The 21054-nt window shown below is 44.7% G+C and overlaps 1 protein-coding gene across 8 annotated transcripts; it reads left to right on the plus strand.

Annotated features, from left to right (window-relative positions):
• The first annotated feature begins 1874 nt into the window (after positions 1–1874).
• Positions 1875–19993, plus strand: crtc3 (CREB regulated transcription coactivator 3). 8 transcript variants are annotated; one of them, XM_057021356.1, is made up of 15 exons: positions 1875–3000; positions 5035–5145; positions 6072–6200; positions 7921–7982; positions 10670–10732; positions 11659–11762; positions 13541–13579; positions 13651–13739; positions 13948–13997; positions 15182–15402; positions 16311–16546; positions 16638–16799; positions 16881–16991; positions 17091–17301; positions 17771–19993. In XM_057021356.1, exons 1-15 carry the CDS (start codon positions 2869–2871, stop codon positions 17974–17976), a joined length of 1926 nt encoding a protein of 641 aa, XP_056877336.1. In that variant the 5' UTR covers positions 1875–2868; the 3' UTR covers positions 17977–19993. The 8 variants fall into 8 exon arrangements, with proteins under 8 accessions (XP_056877336.1, XP_056877370.1, XP_056877317.1 ...); XM_057021337.1 differs by having other exon boundaries at positions 1877–3000; positions 15182–15411; XM_057021348.1 differs by having other exon boundaries at positions 1878–3000; positions 13654–13739; positions 15182–15411.
• Positions 19994–21054: the final 1061 nt, after the last annotated feature.

Here is a 21054-nt window from a genome sequence, read left to right on the forward strand (position 1 = left end):
CTCAGGTACTTTGGAGCTAATTTTATTTGATCATTGTTGACATTTATTTCACTATGCTGGTGCTAAAAATAAGATTTTACCCAAAATCTTCTTCCAGTTATTGGATATCTAACAAAATGTCTGTGTAGATTCTCAATCCATAGTTATCCAAAGTAGGTTTCTTTGTCAACTGGACTGTTTTTCTTCTCTTTTGAAGACGTTTCTCCTTCTATCCAGAAGGCTTCTTCAGTTCTGAAATCGCTAATGCTAATGATCTGGGTTGTCGTTCACCTAGTTTCAGTTGAGGTGTCTCCCCTTTGTCTGCTGGCTCACATGGTGGCGAGTGAGCAGGTCTCCTGAAGGCTTCTACAGGCAGAAACATGGCTGCCTCATGGGTTCACCAGTATCCCCCAAAGTTGCCAATCTATACATGGAGAAGGTGGAATCCCAGGCCCTGACATCCTTCACAGGAACTGCGCCAAGCCACTGGTACAGATATATGGACGACACCTGGGTCAAAATTCGAACACAAGAATTCGCAAAGCGTTCTCAAATCATCTTAACAAAACAGACGAGCATGTAAAGTTCACCCGGGAAGATGTAAAAGGAACCAGTCTGGCCTTTCTGGACTGTGCAGTCAGGATCACTGAGGACAGAAACCTCACCATCGGAGTCTACAGGAAACCTACACATACCGACCAGTACCGCCAGTTTGACTCTCACCACCCCCTGGAACACAAGTTGGGAGTGATCAGAACTCTCCAACACCGGGCCAGAGAAATACCCACCACATCCCAAGGCAGGAAGAAGGAACAGGACCACATTAAGACAGCTCTCAACATGTGGCTACCCAGACTGGGCCTCACCAGGACCTCAAGGAAACGAGACCCCAGCAAAGGAGAGGAGGAGAGAAACAAACGCCGCAGTGTTTCCATCCCCTATCTGTCCGGGGTCTCTGAGACGTTTAGGAGGATCCTCCAGAAACCCGACATACCGGTTCAGTTCAAACCCAGCAACACTCTCAGACAGGCTGGTCCACCCGAAGACAAGACATAAACAATGTAATGTTGTTTATGCTGTACAGTGCCAGGGGGAATGCAAGGAACTGTACATTGGGGAAACCAAACAACCTCTCCACAGAAGAACAACACAGATGTGCCAACTCTTTGGGTCAGGACTCAGCAGTCCACCTACACCTAAAGGAGAGCGGGCACTCATTTGAGGACAGTCAAGTACGGGTACTGGCCAGAGAAGACCGCTGGTTTGAGAGGGCTGTCAAGGAAGCATCCATGTCAAACTGGGAAAACCATCCTTAAACAGAGGTGGTGGCCTGAGGCACTTCCTATCACCCATGTACAATGCAGTCCTCCACTCCTTCCACCAACAAACCAAACATTCACACCAGAAACGTCTTCAAAAGAGAAGATAAACAGTACAGTTGACAAAGAAACCTCCATTAGATATCTAACAAAGCAATAATGGATCATGATTAACTTTTTTAAAGGACATCTAGATATGTTATTCTTTCTTACAGGTTGAAGGTTATATTTACCTAACATATTTGAATCCAATGGGAATCAGAGCTAAGAATTAACTATATTTTCAATGTAGACAATGAAAATATATAAATTCATGATTAAAACTTACATTTGCGTTATTTTTTCTAATTAAATGGTTATGAAGACTTTAATCATATCCTCGCACTAAAGCATTCGATGCGAGGGTCGAGTGAAATTTGAGTAATCTGTTGGGCCGGAGCTGATTTCCCACATCGATCCCAGTCGATCGGGGAGCGAAGCCGGACTGTTGCGTTTGTCGCCGCCCCGCGGCCACGGCTGGTATCGACGCCATATGCGGCCACTGTTTTTCTCGCCGCTTCAGTTTGAGGATCTGAGCTTCGAGCACAAGTCCAGAAAAACTCAACGGCAACAAAAACCCACCTCATTGGTCGGAATGTCTCCGAAGAACCTTGGTTTTCACGGCGGATAAAAGAGGAGCGGTGCCGTTTGTTTATCTTGTCGGGTTGGACTTTCTTTCTCTCTCTTTTTTAAATCTCTCTGCTATCTGTGGATTAACACTACTCTCGATTAAGTAGCGCCGCGATATCAGTTTATCTGCGTAATTGTGGATGAAGGCGCTCGGCTACCGACGTAGAATTTGTTTTGCGTTGTGGCATTTGGTTTATTTTTACCAAATTGGCGATTATTATTAAGTCGGATTTCAGCGTCCAGGCAGACCCAGCGGACACTTGTTGAAATGCTCCATACGGGGGAAACCTTTGCCCGAACGCTTCCGAGCTTTGCTAGCGTTGGTCGCCACATCTAACTACCGAGGCTGTCGGCGTTATTTTGCGTCGAAATCGTGCGTGTTCGTGTCGAACGAGGGCGAGTGGCGGCCGCTCGACGGCGTCGTTGTTTTTTTTTTGCGGGGTTAAAATCGTTGCAGTGGCATTTGACAGCAGCTTAGCTAACTCGGCTAGCTGCAGCTGTTCGCCTGCAGTGTTATGTTAGCAATGGCGGCTAACATATTCAAACAAGTGGTTCCATAAAAGTTCTGTTTTAGCTGTGAGCTCAGAGGTTCAAACGCCATTCTCTCTCAAGTTGTTGGATTTAAGGTGTAAACACGAGTCACGCGGACCAAGCAATTCCGCCCTTTGTCCTTTTTTTAAAAAAAAGAACTTTTGATAAGGGCAGATTTATCGGTAGCTTAGCTCGTTAGCTGCGCTTAAACTTTACGGGTCGGATCCTGCAGAAAGAAATAACAGAGAATCATGGACTGTGTTTTTAAATCGCTCATGGGTTCACTGCCACACGTTAAAAAGTAAACGCCGAGAACAGCCTTCTACTTTCTTCGAAGTAGCTGAAGTTTTCAAAAACCGCGGCCCGCACGATGTCCGGCTCCCCGGGCACAGGTGGCTCCAACCCCAGGAAGTTCAGCGAGAAGATCGCCCTGCACAACCAGAAGCAGGCAGAGGAGACCCGGGCCTTCGAGCAGCTGATGACGGACCTCAATGTCTCAAGGGTAAACACTCTCCGGTCCGGCGTCTCTTATTGATGGACCTTATTAATGACTTAGAATGAGGGGGGATTCTCTGTGACGTCACGGAGGCTTGTTTGATTTCACGGGTTTATTTGGAAGCCTGGTTGTTTTAAAATCCCCAAAGCCAAATGAAAAGTCAGAGAAAACCAACATCCCGGTAGAATTCAGGCTTGAAAACCCCATGGACCTCTTTTATCTGATCGCAGGAAATGGAAAATGTGTTTGAAGCCCTGTTGCCTGTAAATATTAAGTTTTGGATCATAAGAACTTGATTGCAGCATTTTTTTTATTTTTATTTAGGAATAAATCATCTGTGTTTGGTGAGAGCCTGAAGTCTGCTCTATGAAGGTTCAATGGAGAAATGAAGCAAATGAAATCTGAATTTGAAAAGGAAAAAAACAACTTGACTAAATAATTAATAGTGACATGAAACGATAACTAAATGATGTGATTGTGAGCACAAATCTGTCGATGGATCTTCAGTTAGGATGCAGAAAGCAAAAGGAACAAATGGGATGCGAAAGTGCTGCATTAATGGCCGTTTATGGGGTCATTTTTCAGCTATTCTCCCAGTTGCTTGTTTTCTAGGATGCAGAAAGTGTTATTTGATCCACTGCTGAATCACTGTGGTTTGGACAACAAATCTGAGAGTTTTCCAGCATCTGTTTTGAGAATTGAATTCATTCTAGACCCGAAATTGTTCCATTAGAGCTTTGCCTGCAGTTTTTCAAATGCAGCTGCAGCTCTCGCTTTCAAATAGTGTTATAAACTTAAAATAAATAAATAACTGAGCACATTAATGGCTGCAATTTGGTCTTAATTTTGGATTTGCATGATCTAACTGCCGCTCTGGCTGGTTGGAACCATCACACTAACCTGAGCTCTGTGTGTGTGTAATTAAAACACCATTTGGTGCTGGTTCCGCTCCATTATCCAAGCTTTTCTAGTGTGCAGCTACTTGGTTTATTCTTAGATCAGTTAACCACGCCCTCTTTTATTGAACTACTTTATTCAGTCTGGGCTCACACTTCCGTAACCATGTTTATCACTTTGTAGTTGATTCTGTTTATTATAGTATAGAAAGCCTATCGCTTTGTCAAGCAACTAAGGTTATTTTTGGGAAAGGTTCCTTTTAAAGGTTCCAAAGATTCATCTCTTTAATCGTCAAGTTGCAAATTTGTGTTTATGTCAAACAATTAGTGTCTCATTACGTCAGGTAATGGCACCGCCTGCCGGTTAACATCTGTCTTATATTGATGTGAATGGGCATGGCTGCTTGCTTGCATATTTGTTAGTGCATGTGCAGCCCCTTTCAGTCCCATTCACACAAAACAGGGAATAACCTGGTCTTGATCAGTGTCCGTGACCACTCAGATCTCTCTTCCCCCCGTGGATGTAAAAAAATAGACCACCTATTCTTCTCTGTGACCTGCACTCAAAAGGAAATCAAACCTAATCTAGACTCCATTGAAACATAAGGAGAGAATGAGGACCAGAAATGTGCTGCAGCTTTAAGGTGCCAAACGTGGTCGGGAATGATGCAGGATCGGACACAGAGAGCTCGGTGAGTCCAGCCCCTCCAGTCAGAGAGGATGAGGCTATGAGGTGGCCTGTTGGTGACCTGCACGTGAAACAGGCCAGTCAATCATCTGGTGTGTGCAGGCTGTCCAGGTTGGCACACCACGCGTCACACACACACCACGCGTCACACACACTTCACCCACTACCTGCAAACACATGGAAGGAAACGTATGCGATGCTCCGGAAGTCAACTCCTGCGCAAAAATCCGTGTGTGAGAGTTGGATCGATCATTTCCGAATCTGTTAACCTGTTTTTTCAGTTAAATCCACAGCAGAAGTGATTCCTGGCAGGACTGTTTAACCTGAAATCGGAGCAACTCTCAGCTCTCTTCAGACCCCGATGTGTTGTGATTAGATCAGGTTGTGTTTATGTGTCAGTGATCAATGCTGTATCTTAAACCCTGACACTCCTGCTGGTTTCTCTTTTGGTGGCAGGTGCAGTTTCAGAAGATCCAGCAGCTCCGCCTGTCCCAGTCTCGGGCGCCGTACTACGGAGGCTCTCTGCCCAACGTTAACCAGATTGGCAAAACTAGCACCGATTTTCAGGTGGGACGTCGTCGCTGTCGGTTTCGGTCACAAACTTTCCTCCCATCACAGATCACCATTCTCCGTTAATTGGAAAACTACCAGTCTGCAAGCTCTTGGGAATTTCCCAGACGCCTCAAATCACGACAGTTTCTAAACAGTCTCTGTCTGTTGTCTCGCCATTTTTATTTGTTTTCATCCAAGGAAATCTGGAGGCTTTGTTCCATTTAATAATTGCTCATTTGTACCATTTCTAAGTCTTTTTGGACCTCATATTTGTTGCATTTACTGCCAAACCTGGAATGTTTTGGAGAACAGTTCCCTTCACAGGATAGGAATGGGATTTAAATCAGAATTTGCTTCCGTGTTGGGTTCTCAGTGAGACCACGACTAAATTGCCGGCATTTGCAGTGACTCTAATGGGCTTTTTTACGCTCATTTCTGCCTCTTCACACTCTTTCATCCTTAACAGTGGCATTAGGATTAGATTTGAAATGGTGTATTTGGGGGATTTTTGTAAAACTGTCTGGCTCGTTGTGTTTCTGCCCGCTTTAAACCAGATAAGAGCAGTAGCCCTCCGCAGGCTCTGAATGACTGCAGTGCTGGACTGGATCTTGTGTCTTCTATCCAGCCCCTGGCCTTTGCTGGGGTTTCTGCTGAAAGTGTCCTTGTTGCTGAAAATAATGGCCCTTTGACGTGGAGCAACAATCTGTGACCAGTCCAGAAATTGAGCCCCGCATGGAGGCAGAAAGGCTTTCTTATACAGAGCCCATTGGCAATTTTCTCCTGGATGTAAAGCGTTTGGTTAAGACTTCCTGTTAGAGCTTTAACCTCAGAGGTCGTCAGACCAGAAATAAAGGGCGTGTATTTACTCCCCCTCGCGGTGTCTGTGTCTGCTACCCTCATGCTGCTTCTGACACCTTTAATGTCCAATGTTTCTGTCTCAGGGTGGCTTTCCGTCAGGGCTGGACTCGGTGAGAGGAACTCGCCACCACGGGCTGGTTGAGAGGGTCCACAGGGAGCGCAACCGCATCAACTCTCCTCACCGCCGCCCTCTAGACAAGCACGGACGACAGATATCCTTTCAGAGCTGACTCAGTCAGAGTAGGAGGTCTCCACAGTGAATCACTTTCTCCTCCTGTGTTTTTATTGAGGTTTGTAATGTTGACGGCCCTCCACCAGGTTTCTGGCCCGAGGAGCAGACTTAGTCATTATGGTAATTCAAAGTGTGACGCAGAGACGGTGCGTTGGACTCAGACCTAAGGGTCATTAAGATTGGGGGGCGTCACGGTTACACATTCTGGCTGTGTACACTGAAGAGTGGGAGCAGATTAGATTATGATGAAGCTGGAAATGGTCTGTTTGTCAATCATGAGGAAAGTAGAATGGAAGTTTGGTATCTTGCATGCTCCAATTGGTTTTCTTTCCCGGAATTGGCCTGGGGGTGTTTGGTAGGGCAGCTAACTAATACTTAGAGCTCAATTACGTCAAGGAGATTTCCTGTTGATTCGTCGATAGAGGAAAACTACCAACTTGTTATTTTTTGTTAAAACGCTAAAGTAATATTGTCCATAGTAGCTTGTCCCTTGGAGCTGTAGACGGAAGGTTTTCACGTGCAAAACAGGATGAGCTGGGCGTGTTTAGGACGCTGTTTGACGAGAGCGATCTGATGCGCAGCAGTCAGTCGGGGAGCTCAACAGAATTCTCTGGAACTTTTCACGTCGCCTCACTGGAGAAAGCAGAGTTGTCCTTTTGGGTTCTCCGGGTGTGATGGATGCTCAATGAATTAGTCCCCGAGTTTGTTTATGTAGTTTTCTTTGAGGATAAAGGAAAGTCGACAGGTGTGTACATACCTGTCAATCTTAATTCTATACGCTTGCTGAAAAATTCTATGGCTGACTCTGGAGAAAATGTATTTCAGGGTTCGGTTCTAGTCTTTCCAAAGTGAGACTCCAGACCTTCTCTTTGAAAGCAGCTCAGTTCTAACGGTGTGATCGCGCCCCGATGCCCTGAGCACGCCGCGTCCGGAACAGCCGACGCGATCATAGACGTGCACAGCGATAAATACAACAAATCCTGTCACTACAAACGATGCCAAAAAAAATTTTTCTACATATTTTCCAGTCTGACAGGGCATGTTTCTATTTTTTACTTCTTTGCTTTGTGGTTATTTTGATATCCTTTTTCCTTTTCAAGGCAGTAGATGGATCTAAATAATTGTTTTGTTTAAATTAATACATTAGTTTGCTTAGAGCCTAAAGGAACTCTGCACAATAGTTCATTAAGCGGCATTTTGGTCATCCCTCTCTAAGAACTTGCAAATCTGAGGTGAATAAAACACCGCCCTTCTGCTGTCCTGCCCCTTCAGACAATGTCAGGAACTCCACAGTCAGCAGAAGTAAATCAAATCATTGTGCAATTCTCCCATTACGTATTCAAAGAGATGGCGCCATCATTTCCACTTGCCTTGCATCACCGTCAGACACCAGCAACATCGTGCGGTTGTTGTTCTGGCAGTTGACAAAGCCTCATGCTTCCTTGGGTCGCCACTGTTAATCAAGTCAATACTTGTTTTATTTTCTGAAAAATACCTTCTGTAGCAACTGACATGATTCAAATTCAATAGCTGTCCATGTAAAAGCCAAAAAGAGCTCAAAGAGGAAATGTGACCTCTGGCCTGGGAACTAGCTCGGTTATGATTGTGGAGCTTTACAACATAAGAAAAGTGTTTTTCTTATTACATTTATTTTTGCATCGTTTCTGTCACCGTCGGTGCTTTCTTTAACTGTAGAGCACATCGACAGTTCACCGTATGGAGGTGTGTACCTGTCCCCCCCGCTCGACAACAACTGGAGAAGGTGAGTAAGGCGTCTCTGCTACATGTCGTGGGTTTTTTTTGCCTTATTTTCTATCATCTTGAGAACTGTTTCCTCTTGGTGTGGTTGTCAGTATGGTTGTTTGTTTGTTTGTTTTAAAAAAATCAAACTTCTACAGTACAGTCGCACACGGTGACTAGAAGGGTGACGAGTTGTGGCCCTCGTATCATTTTTACTCTGGGGAAGCCGTGTTTTCTTTCCAGGCGTTCTGTTTTAAAAGTCTGGGTGAGCAGCAGTTGTCGTCCTGTTACTATGAGCTGGAACATCCTCTTTTTCTCCTGCTTTTCTTTCTCCTCTGGACGTTTCCTCTGTGTTTACAGGGAGAGAATTATGGCCCTGCGATAAAAGGCGAGCTCCTCCCTACTCACTCTTTCTCATTAGGTTTGTGGCTCCGCTGGCCCTCGGCGTCATCAGCAAAATGCCGGGATCGGCGGATAACGCAGTATCACGCTGATGGATTGTACTGAACAGGGCCCACACCCTGTCGTCAGCGCTGACGACACACAGATGAACAAGTCGGCTTATGAACGTCACGCGTTTTTCTGGGAGAGTCGCGAAGCACCGAGAGCATGAATTTTGTACATGATCCTCTCGCATTACTGCAACAGCCCCTTTTATCATTTTATAGATGAAAAAATCCCCTTGAAAATGTCCATGTTGTTGTATGTCTTGGCTTAGTGAGATGTTATAGGAGCATTGACAGTGTAATAAATGAGCCCCAGTGGTCCTGTCTAGTTTACATTGGTGTGATTTACATAACTGTCACGCTGATTCCCAAAAAATTGTTGAGAAAGAAACTCTGGAGAGAAAGCAAACTGGAAAGGCTTGAACTTGACAGAGATGGAAAAGCATTTGGAGACACAGCCCTTCATGAGTAGAAGAACCCAACACTTTCTGGAGGGAGAGCAGATTTATGGGAGCATTATTCCTGGAGTATTTTGTGCCGCTCCACTTTTACTTTGTGCACTTCAGGATGTTCAGATTGTGGAAGTTTCTTTGCTGTCAAAGTTTCCAAACCCTTTCACTTTCCTCAAATACACATTTTTTTTGATTTTGTTTTTGTAAATTTGTCAACAAAGAAATTCTGCATTGACACCAGTCTTCAGAATCAGTACTTAAGCAGAGCTGCGTTTTATTTTAGCACACAGCTGCATCGGTCAAAGAGAGTCTGAATACAGCGTGGTTTATATGGTAAAACAGCACATTAATTGCAGGTAAATATGTCGTTATTAGTCCTAGATAAGTGGCAAAAAATGAATGATGCCTTTGCGTCAGTGTTTGGTTTAATAAAAACCAACCAGGAGTCTGGCCACACTGGATTCCAGTAAGTTGCTGGGAAATCCCTTAAAATTAAATCCGGTGTGGTGACACTGTCTTACTAAATTCTGTAGGTGATGTATTCACATTATTCTAAACTCTCCTGAGGAGAGAAGAATGTCTCCAGGGTCTCGGGCTTGTTTTCACGGTTGTGTTGTACTTGGAGTGTTTGAGTGGGCGGGCCAGTTGGCGTGTTCAACACTGAGCACATGTGTGCTGCTCTTTAACTGTTTAGGTGCTGCAGCACCAGCAGAAGAAGCTGTGGTTCTGAGAAGCCATGTAAAGCATTCACGTGTTTCAAGATTCAAGAGTACTTTATTGATCCCTTTAGGGGGTGTCCACCAGGGAAATTAGCAATTAGCATTAGTTTGGGTTAAGATAAGTCACGCAAAGCTTCCCACAATGTTTTTAGAACAGAACTTGAGGGCAGTGGGCCAGTTCTGAGGGACTGTGCAGTCCAGCAGAAATGTAGGGGAGCAGAGCTGTTCACACAGCCTTTAACCGCTCTGTGACCAGCGGGCTGACCGGCAGGCTTTATCGTCTCCCTGGATCGGATGATTATCTAGACTCTAGCAGGGAACATTTGTTCACTCACATCTGAATGTGAATATGTCAATGAACTGTTTACTGGTGTCTGGGAAGAGGACTCCTCCTCAGGGATTGCTTCCTGGAGTCCTCTAACAGAACCGAGTGCAGCTCTGGATGCGTCTCTTCAGAGACTGTTTTCCAGTCTGGGTCCACTCCCATGCCCTCTCCCTCTTTCAGTCACCCATCTTTGGCCTGCTGCTCCTCTACCAGCCTCTCTTGGGATGAAATTGCAGATGGAGCTCCCTCCAGGCTGTAAAGAACATGTGGGAGATGTGCTGTGATGACTCTCTGGGGCTTTTTCCTCCATCTTGGTGGTCTAGGTGTGCCTAAGACTGTTGGAATTCTTTTGATTTATTTTTATTTAACCATCAAAAATTGTCCACAATCATCGGTCTAGAGTTTAGACTGCTCATTGGTGCTGAGATGACCCATTTTGGCCGCGTCTCTGGGAGCTGGAATTCGTCCTCATACTCACTCCACTCTTTGGTTCTGGCAGCAGCACTTCGCCTTAAGTTGTTTACGCCGTCCATCAGAACTGAAGATCAGATCTGCTGCAGGCTCATTAGAGCCCTTGTCCTCATTGTTAATTTATTCTTTTTGCATCCAACAATACCAGCATTGTTCCACTTCTGGACAGTTCCTTGGGTCTTTCTTCCCATTTAAGAGATATGCTATCTTCTTGGTAGCCTTTAAGGCAGCAGTCTGGGATCTCTGTTTTCACCCAGTAAACATGTCTGCCATTCTTTTCCTCTGTCTCTTTGAAGGGAGCAGCAGCCATGGACTGAGGAAAAACGGCCTGGGTTTAGATTAATATCGCAGCTCAACAGGTGACCCTTGACTCTCCCGTCTCTCTGTCTCCCTTCAGCTTGTCTTCACCGCTTTATCCCTCATGCACACGGAGGCAGACAATTCTGCTCTTTGTCTCTTTGCAATCTCTCATCCTCTTTTCCATCCTTTCTAAACCTTTGCCTGATTTGAGACATGGTAATAATCCCCTTTTCTTCCTTTCAAGGCCCTGAAATAAAGGACCACAGAAGCCCCACTAAACACTGTTGTGTGTTGGTGATTTAATTCATTTTTTCCACTCATCATTCCAGTTTGAATGTCTGAAGCATTAATCAGTTGTTTTTCCTACTAACCCAGCTTTACAACTCACAGCTCCTCTGCAGTCTTCCATCAAAGACGCCCATTAACATTTTCAAAGCTTTTACATGTCACCCACTGATTTGTATTTATAATTACTTCACTGAAGCCAGTTTGAATGTTTGTGGATGTGTTTTTTTTACTGTTGGAAGAGAAAAAGGGGAAACTTGATCTCTGTAGCTCCAAAATAAATCCTAGCTTTGTTCAGCTCTTCAGAGAGTTTACTGGGTTTTTTCTGAGCTCCACAGCCAGATAAAGACCTTGGGTGGTTCCAGCTCTGCTTTAGAAATCAGTGTGCAGAGAATTCAGATATTAATATTGGCCTCAATTTATAGAAATGTGTATCTGATGTAAACAAATGGTTCACTCCAATGTTAATGGCAATAGTGCATTAAACACTCTCCAGTCTCCATTGATGCTTTGTTTTTACAGCTTTTACTGTATTCATTAATGCTTTAAAGCATCATGGTGGTTCAGTTAAGCGTGGTCAGGGGTCTCATTTATGTAGAATTGGAACAGGAAGCAGCGTCGCATCCCTGTCCTCTGCCTCTGTCCAAGGTGCTGTCCTGACACTTTGTCTCATTTGTCTCCTTCTCTCACTCCTACACAGAACTAATTCAGACTCGGCTCTTCACACGAGCGCCATGAACCCGAACCCTCAGAACCCTTTCGGTATGAACCAGCATATGGGCCGTGGACCCCCCCAGCGTAATGGTAAGAGTAAAATGCAGGCACAGGATGACAGTGTCACTTGCCCTTAATCCCACATTTGTATTAGAGGTATAGCAGAGTGGCTAAACTCACTGCAAATACTATGTAGGTGTGGACAGAAATGAATGTAAACCAAACTTCATTTGTACACACAGACATTCGTCTATATGCTGTAATTTAACTCAAGCCCCTCTCCGTCATCCTTTGCTGGCTGTTAATGGACAAGATCTATGTTGTAGCTTACTTTATGGTGTTTGTAGTTCCATTCCTCTGGTCATTGATTAACAGAGAACACAGTCCATCCAACAGCGTCCTTTCATCCCTGTCTGTCGGCTCAGCTGAGCCACTCGCCATCAGGCCGATCTGGTGTTTATGGTTCAAGCGGGCTGATCACGTCGGCCCAGAGACAAATTTATCACTCCTAATTCAGTTCCTCCCTCTTTATGCACACATGCACCCTGTCAGCTGCTTTTCCTGGCTAGGTTCTGGCGTGTTTTTGGCAGCGTTTACAGTGTTTGTCTGATCTCAGCACTGATGAAGTGCGTGGTGGATGAGAGGAGCACTCCTGCAGTGCATTACTACCTACTGTGTTTAGCCAACAGGGTTAAACAGGATATTACTTAAGATCCTGGCCAAGTTGGACTTTCACAGACAAACACGAACTTGTGCAGATGCATAGATTACAGTCGGCTGTGATTTAAAATGTGTCACCTTAACCCCAGCTGGAAACCTGTCACCATAGATTTACTGATTTTATGCATGATTGCTTATCCTCTTTGGCTGAAAAGAAAATGGTAAATCAGCTTAGATATTTAATGTTTTCCTGCTACCCTGCAGGCCTTATTCTGGTTGATCATTCTCCTGAAGAAGCTGCTGCTGAACCTGAGAATAAGCCTCACAGCCTGTTTACCGATTCCGTTGTTAGTTTGTTGATACCACAGAACATTTCTATTGTTTTGTTGAGCACTGACTGATTAACAAAGCGTCTAAATATGAATTACAGCTATGAGTCACAGCGCCAAGGTCGAGATGAGTTCAGTGTTTCTCTTAATTTCTTTTCTGCGGTTGTAATGTTACAACAGTCTAAACGACCCTGATTATTGCCTTGCCTGAAGGAATATACCATTTTTTCCAATACCCATATTACTACATTGCACGGCATAAACGGGGCTGGGATGCAAGCCAGCCATTTTCCATCCCAGTTGTCCCATTTCCGTCCCAGTTGCACCTCCGCGAGCTTCAGCGATTAGACACCTCTCAAAGGGGGAATGTAATAGTGCCAAAACGTGTTCTATCACCTCTTTGTCCCATCTGTTCAAAAGCTGCTGATCAAAATGGAGTGAGCCTCAGAGAGATAAAAGGAGAAGCAATGAAGACCCGGTTTTATACTGCGAGTGATGAAATAAAGAGTAACGTATTTGTTGTTAAACGGAGCAAAGCCCAAAGGAGAGACACATGGCGGGTTTGGATCCTGACAGTGGAGCCGAAGGGAGCTCTTTGTTTCAAGTGGGGGGGGGAAATGGCTCTCCTTATCATATCTTCGCCTATTTTCCTTCTTCCTCATCGGTCTAATAAATGATGCCAGATGTCCAACATTTATGAATTTAGGCAATAATTGCAGGATGTATACCAGAGGCCTTGTTCTTCTCAGTAGGACTGATGATTGTGCCACACATGTCGAGATAGTTAATGGTTCTTGTCTGTGAACCGCTTTATCTACTGGTATCTCCCCCCCCCTTTCTCTCACTCCTCTTCCTATCCTGTCTTTCTTGTGAATGCAGTGAGTTTAAACGAGGCAGAGGTGGACAGCTCTGGCAACGGTGAGTCGAACGTTTGACTTCTAATGAGCTCTCATTTTAAGACGTTTCATTAAAATGCATCTTTTTGCCAGCAGTCTTCAGTTTCCCCTCCCTGGTTAACGAGGAGAGCCTGATAGGTGTTAGTAAGCCACTTCCCAAACAACTATGGGAAGCCAAAAAGGTGAGAAGTTACATGTTTGTTAGGTCTTGTTTGTTCTGCGTGTTCGTGGCGCGGTCACTACACATACACGCAACAATAACTTCTCTTAAAAACATGATGGGATCTCTTGTGCATCAGGTATTTTAGTTAGCTCAAACAATCAAACGCACTATTCAACATGATTAAAGTGAACAAATCCTCCATCGTCCAGCTTGTGTCTCTGTTTCAGGTTCAGTCTCTGGCATCAAGGCCTAAATCCTGCGAGGTGCCTGGAATCAAGTAAGTCACCAGCCTGTTGAACACGTTAAAATGCATTTCCCTCTCATTTCTCTGTGTTCTGCTCATCAATAATGTTGTAATTGTGGAAGCATGAAAATCCCTCACACTTCCAGCTGGTTAGACAGGATACCCCTGTTCCTCTTCATACGTCAGGCGCTTGCTGAAGCGAGAGGAGTGGAGTTTCTACTATCACATTCCACAGCCGTTGTGTAACAGCAGGTTCACCGAGACCATTGTCTTCCCTGCACAAACCACCTTTATCCTGTTGTAGTTCGGCAGCAAACGGATGCGCTTATTTTTGCACGCAATGATTTCAATGTACAGGCTATTTTTGGCAGCAGGTAACAAAGTCGACCACTGATGATGGTTCTTGAAGAACTTGTAGGCTTTGAGTGGAAGAGGCGTTCCCCCTAAACACACATTTACGAGTGGCCTGCCAAATTTTGGACAAACTGTAAACTTGAAATGAAATGACCTCACAGATGATGCGTTTGTTTTCCAGGTTTTGAAGGGTTAATTCTGAATATTTCTCTTTAATTCTGACTCTAAACAACGTCCGTAACTCGGCAGCCGACGGTCTCTTTGAAACAGGAACTGAAAAAGGAACCAGATTTTCCCCAGTCGTCAATTCAATGAATATTTGGGTTTTTAGAGTTTTGTTTTGTTCGTTTTAGTCTCAAAAAGGAAGCTCCTGATCTTCTCTTGTGTTCCTGTAGAATCAAAATTCTCTGGGCAAGGTGCTCGGCAATAAAATAGCTTTCAAGGCTGCAGCTCCTACCAATAAAAGTGGATTTTCTTTTTTCAGTCCACTGTTTTCGTTGTACAAGACGGCTCAGTCGGCATCGAGGGAGAGGCTTCGGTTGTGATGAAGCGTTTCTTCATTGTGTCATCTCAGTTTGAGTTCATGTGGGTGTATCATTGAGTCACAGTTGTTACGCACTCGCTGTTTGAGCACAGATGCAGATGAGATTTCAAAAAAAATAATAGAAAAAGAGTAAAGATGCAAAAACCCAGAGATTGGACATAAGTGGGTGTGTGAAACGGTAGTGACACTCACGGTGACCCGGGCATTAGCGGCGTCACTGTGACTCATGTGGATTGTGATCATCGGTGTTGTTCCTGAAAACGCTTCTCTCTCCTTCTCCCCCTCTCCCTCCCCCTCTCCCCCTCTCCCTCCCCCGCAGCATATTCCCGTCTCCGGAGCAGAATCCAGGGCTGTGCCACTACCAGGGCTTGTTAAACACAGGAGGATCCCTACCTGATCTTAGCAACTTGCATTTCCCCTCGCCTCTCTCCACACCGCTGGACCCCGAGGATAATGGCGCGTACCCCAACCTGAGTGGCGGCAGCAGCACCGGAAACCTGCCGGCTGCCATGATGCACCTCGGCATTGGGAACTCGCAAGGTGGCCAGGGTACAGCTTTGTGTTTAGTGTTTCACATCCATATTTGAGTCTTGTACAGTATCTTTTGATGCTTTTGGCATTGAAATGACCAAAAGATCTTTGCCAGAACTCAAGAGACTTGTTTATTGGCTCCACAACACAGAAGATGAGCAGCATTAGACAGGAAAACCCAAACAACACGACTGCTCTAACACAACTCTTGCACTCTGTAATAATGGTCTCCTGGCAACCGTGTGGCTTACCAGTGATTTCACTTCTCGTTGGAACATGTCTGGTCGAGTCACATCAGCATTAGAACCTGGACACTGTGCGTTGTGGTCGGTTGGGTCACGACTGAAGTCGGAGTGCGACAGAGGAGGCAAAGCTCTCCCTGGCTGACCTCAGGCAGGAGTGTGCAATTACACCCAGACTGTTTTCAGCATAGATTTTCCTGAACAGATAAGTGTGGGGAAAAGAATTTAATGGCTTCTGGTTTTATATTTAAAATTGTAAATTGCTTCTGCCGTGTGTAGAGCGGGTTCCATCTTCTTGTTGCCAGCGAGACTTGTTCATAAACGCTCTCCATTAACTCCTCGGCCGCTGCCTGGTTTGAGGGACTGTGCAGTCGGTTGTGCTCTCGTGTCAGATGCAGTTCAGCTTGGCCAAGCACCAAAGTCACACAGGAACCCTGACCCTGTTTTAGGCTCATAACAATTGGTTCTTTTCTTCCCCCTCTCTTTCTGCCCCCCCATCCTCCCATCTTTGCTGCACAATAAGGTCCAGTGTTCTGGTAAACCGAACACTTGCTACATCATAACTTCTGCATGTTCCTGAGTTGTAGTCGGCTTCAGATACACTTGATTGATTCTCATTGCTCATTCATTGCTCCCTTTACACCTGCTTGATGTCTCGTCTCCACCTTTTGACAGGCCTGTCCTCCTCTCTGAGCAACCCGTCCATTCAGGCGTCCCTCAACAACTGCCAGCTACAGTCGTCACTCAGTAACCCTTCCATCAACTCCTCCCTTCGCCTGTCCAACAGCTCCCCGCGGCGACGGCCTGCTCCCATCAGCCCTCTCACGCTGTCTCCTGGTAGTGATCAGCGCAGGGGTCTGGCCAAGCAGCTTTCTCCCACCATGTCGCCTTTGCTGTCCCCCATCACGCAGGTATACACACGTCGGACATGATTGAGTGAAGTAGTGAAATCGGTATAGCTGGTCTTTTGCAAGTCCTCTTTTGTTCTTTCATTCTGTCTAGGGAGTTGCGTTGGACACGAGCAACATGCCAAGAGAGCCACCCCCGCCCTATCCCCTCTACCAGCAGTCCCAGCATGGAGTGGACAAGAGCCGACAGTGCCAGCAGCAACAGCAGCCAGTCTCTCCCCTTCAGAACATCTCGCTGGACTTCACCAACATTCAGGTGAGTGTCATTTCTCATGTGTTGAGTGCTTGGATTTAAGAAAATAAAAAAAAAAATCTACCAAAATCTTTTCCCTGACAGCAAAACAACATGGCGACGATCTTCGCTGACTCTTTCATGGAGCAGCAGTTCTCAAACTTCCAGAGCAAAGCCCTCCCGTATCAGGTAGACGCGCAACCCGCTGCATTCACGGTGGTTTGAAATTCCCTTCCTGACCTTTAGGTCTCATATTTATTGCTCCCTGATTCTGAATCGTCTTTCTTTTCCCTGCCATTTCCATCTGTCACCCAGTTGGACCAGTTTGCTCTTTTGGAAAATGCGATGAATACCACAGCAGGGGGTTCCTGCTTCGACCCCTCTGCCTCATCGTCGCTCTACTACTCCCAGGCTGCTCTCTCGGGTCTGGGCGGCAGCCATGGCAGCCTGCAGGATCCGGTGCACATGAGGTCCAATATGTTATACTCCAACTGCAGCGGAGGTCTGCCCAACATCATACTCACAGGTAAATCTGGCTTCGGCTTCTTTTGGTCTCTTAGAAAGATTTTGACTGGCCATAAGTGGAGGGATGTTTTCACATGTCTTTCTACTAGAGGGGACTGAGCTGGTGTTGATCAGAGTATGCTTGACTTGCTGTTAGGTTCTAAAAATCTTTATTTAATCAGCAAGTTATTGGATTTGAAAAACTGTATTTGCCCTCTGGGTTTCTGGTTTAAATCAGTAGTCATGGTGCAATCGTGACCAAAGATATGAAAGAATTATTTGAGCTCCCTCAGGAAATCATCTGTTGACTACTATCTGTTAATATTGATTAATGGTTCATGAAGATTCAGCAAGGGCGGGAAAAAAAGAAGTGCAGCAAGCAGCCCGAGGCTCCAGAGCTTTTCCTGGAAGTGTCAACTTTCTTTAAAAAGCAACACTATGAGGTCGCAGCGAGAAGAAACACTCACCCACTGTCATCTGTTCCCTCTCAGATGACTCCAACCCCAGCCTGTCCAAAGACATCAGCAGCGCTCTCTCCACCGTGCCCGAGTGTTTCGACTCGGAGGGGGTCTTTCCCTTAGAGGACGAGTTGCGCATCGAGCCCCTCAGCCTGGATGGTCTGAGCATGCTCAGTGACCCCGACATGGTGCTGCCAGACCCCTCCGTGGAAGACACCTTCCGCAGTGACAGACTCTGAGCACAGAGGGGTGCAGGTGTCCAGAAACACACACACACACACACACACACGCGCACCTACGTCTCTGAGGCCTCTGTGCATGCAGCCACTAAGACTTTTTCAATGTGAAGCTTTCGAAGGAGGAGACTTGTGAACAAACACTTTCTACCTGCATCCTTGACTCGTGCTCGGCCTGGAGTCGCTCAGACTTCACCCGTCGTCGGGTTTTTAAGAGGCTGCAACATCAAAGAACGCCGGGATGAACATTCCGCATCGCAATCCTCAGCCTCCGTCCCTCATCATCAGCATCACCAGCTCTCCCGAAGCCATGGCAACCTGGTTGCCGCGGTTACACCGCCATAGCAACGTGAGCACTGAGCTGAGGAGCATGCAAAATGCCAACACAGCTTCACTTCCTGCTCTGCAAGAGAGCAGGGTTGCTGTTGCCGCTCACATCTGGAGAAAAACCAGACCCAAGAGATTCAAGCTTTGGGTTCAGTTTCTTTCTACACATCAGAATAGTTTTGAGACGCGCACCATAGATATGGACACGTCTATACAATATGGAAGTCTGATTAGAATGTATTTCAGAGTAGAAACAAAAAGGGCAAGCTGTTTACAAAGACTTAAGTAACAATTACTTAAAAAGATAGATATTTTAAATGAAGAAATGAATTTCTAAGACTGCTATATTTTTCCATCTGTTCGGAACGATGTCCCAGCTCTGCCCAGTCAGGTTGGCAAAACTCTGACGGCACTGGAGCAGCAGCATCCAATTTCTTTTTTTTTTCTTTTTTTCAAGAACTTTTTTTTTTTTTTTAAGTTAAATAGTCTGTGTACAATCATTGAAAAATGTTTTATTTTCCTTTTTTTACTGACATCTAACAGCACTTGTACTGTAAATGTTGTGAATAAGGGCATGCGCTGTGCTACTGTGGATCTGTCCCAAATATTGTTTATGCATTTATTTTTCTGTCATTGACCCCCCCCCCCCCCCCCACCCCCGTGTGAGTGCAGTTGGACATTATGTGGCCGGCGGATATCATGTAATGATGCACTTACTCACATTTGCACTAATTTGTCTATTTTTTTTTCTTTGTTTGGTTGTTTTTTGTACTTCATGTGGGGTTTTTGTACCTGATAACCAAAGAATTTGAAAGAAGCCATTCAAACAAAGTTTAGAATTACTAACAGAACACACATGCAAACATTTTTAAATCTTAAGCAAGTTTTTAACATTTTTCTGGCTTTTGTCCTTGTTGTTCCACGTTGTGCAAGGAGTTCATATTTACACTAGATTATGTAATAACGCAGCGTTCTTGGGCATAGAGTGCCCCCTGGTGTTTTTTTTTTTTTTTTTTTACAAATCAAATATTTTTCCCTAAGAATGCTTCTGTAAACGTAACTACAAATGGATTTGGAGTCGTTTTTTCCCCTCTTCATCTATGCAACTTATTTCTCACCTGTTGAGCAGGTGTGCTTTGGACTTGCTGCTCGCAGATACATTTTTAAAAAAAACATTCAGATCTGCGTAAAATCATTAGGTTACGTGTGTCCAGTATCCACAGTGTCTGTTATCCAGTTAATCAAAGGTCAGGGAATATTGAATAATTTGCCGGTGGATTGTGTATATTTGTGTATGTAAGGGGGTTATGGCTGTTTTGATGAGGTTATTTTTATATTCAGTTGCAGCTCTGATGCATTTCTATCCTTGTCGATTTTTCTTGCTGCTGTCTGAATGCTGCCTTCTGCTGCCTTACTCTCCTGTTTTGTCATAATCCAACAAGAACTCGTCTCATCTAGTCCTGTAGCTTTTGCTCTGTTTATTACTAACTGTCTCTTCTGTCCAGTTTTGGTGTCTTACAGTACTTTTTAGTTACATATGAAAGTGTACAGTTCTGTTATTTAAATAATGTTTTTGTCTACTAGTGTTACTACTTTTTGTAACGTAATTTGAGTTTGTTTTCCTGAATATATCAAAGTTTGTATATGTTATAGTGCTTATCTATCTGATTTAATATAAACACAACTCTATAGGTTCTGTCTCCTGATGCTCTTTTTTTCCCCCTCAAGCGTTCACTGCAGTTGCTGTTGCAGCCACTAGGTGGCGTCCGAGCAGCGTTGGTCTGAAACCTGACCGTTTTGGGTTCTTAAGTTCGGTTAACGTATCATATATCAGTACAATTAAAATGTATTTATAAATACAGACCATTTCTATATCGGTATTGCATTATTGATCCTACCTATCACCACAGAATTGAAGCATAAATTTATTTCTAAAATAAATGCCCGATGAGGGGTAAACAGGTTTGTGACAAAAACATGCGTGTTTTTTCTGCCCTCTGAAGTGATTTATGACTGTTTAGGTGCAGATTAGGGCTTGGCTGCCACAAATCTGTTGAGCTCTGCAGGCTCCCGAGGGCAGCATCTTCATGTCAAGTTTTCATATTCCACCTCCTTCCTCTTCACCACCCTAGTTGGCCTCTAAAATTCGTTGTGGCCATTGAAAGAACATGGAGGTTAAGTGTCATTTTCAAAATGACAATCTTTTTTTTTTGTTTTTTACCTCTCTTGAATGTTCCACTAAACATCTGCTTCCCATTAGTTGCCATAAGTGGCATGTGAGATTAAAACAGGATTTTTTTTTAACATTAAAGGGGCTTTTTTTTCTCCACCCACTGGCTTGTTGTTAAGGGTTTCATGACTTCCTTTAACTGGTTGCAGTGGGGAGGAACTCCCATCACTGTTGTTTATGTTGCTGACAGTCCAGCTTGCTTTTTTCCGTTTGTTTCCAACATTTTTGTCTGACTCAACTCTAAAGATTTCAAAAGGAAACGGGTTCCTTTAAAACATGTTGAGTTCCTTGTTTTTAACACTGGCACAGTCACAGTGTGAACGGAGGCATTGGTGACCAAAAACTTGCATGAGCCTTCAGAAAATAAACACTACAGGAGTATGTCCTTGTCAGGTAAGGTCGCCAAAAATCAAGTCTGCAATGAATCAGAAGCGGCTTCATTTCAGGAGTGGTGGCATCTTTAAACGGCTGCTTTTAAACTGGAACTTCAAAGACAATTGAAGAGAAAATGAAGGAGGGTCCTC

The sequence above is a fragment of the Takifugu flavidus genome, chromosome 2, assembly GCF_003711565.1.
Source record: "Takifugu flavidus isolate HTHZ2018 chromosome 2, ASM371156v2, whole genome shotgun sequence".
NCBI lineage: Eukaryota > Metazoa > Chordata > Actinopteri > Tetraodontiformes > Tetraodontidae > Takifugu > Takifugu flavidus.

Excerpts from the sequence above, each read along its gene's own strand:
- crtc3 (XM_057021337.1), top strand. The coding sequence starts at position 2,869 with ATGTCCGGCTCCCCGGGCACAGGTGGCTCCAACCCCAGGAAGTTCAGC. Across the intron at positions 3,001-5,034 it reads CGGACCTCAATGTCTCAAGG|GTGCAGTTTCAGAAGATCCA; the intron begins GTAAACACTCTC and ends TTTTGGTGGCAG. Across the intron at positions 16,547-16,637 it reads TGCTGTCCCCCATCACGCAG|GGAGTTGCGTTGGACACGAG; the intron begins GTATACACACGT and ends CATTCTGTCTAG.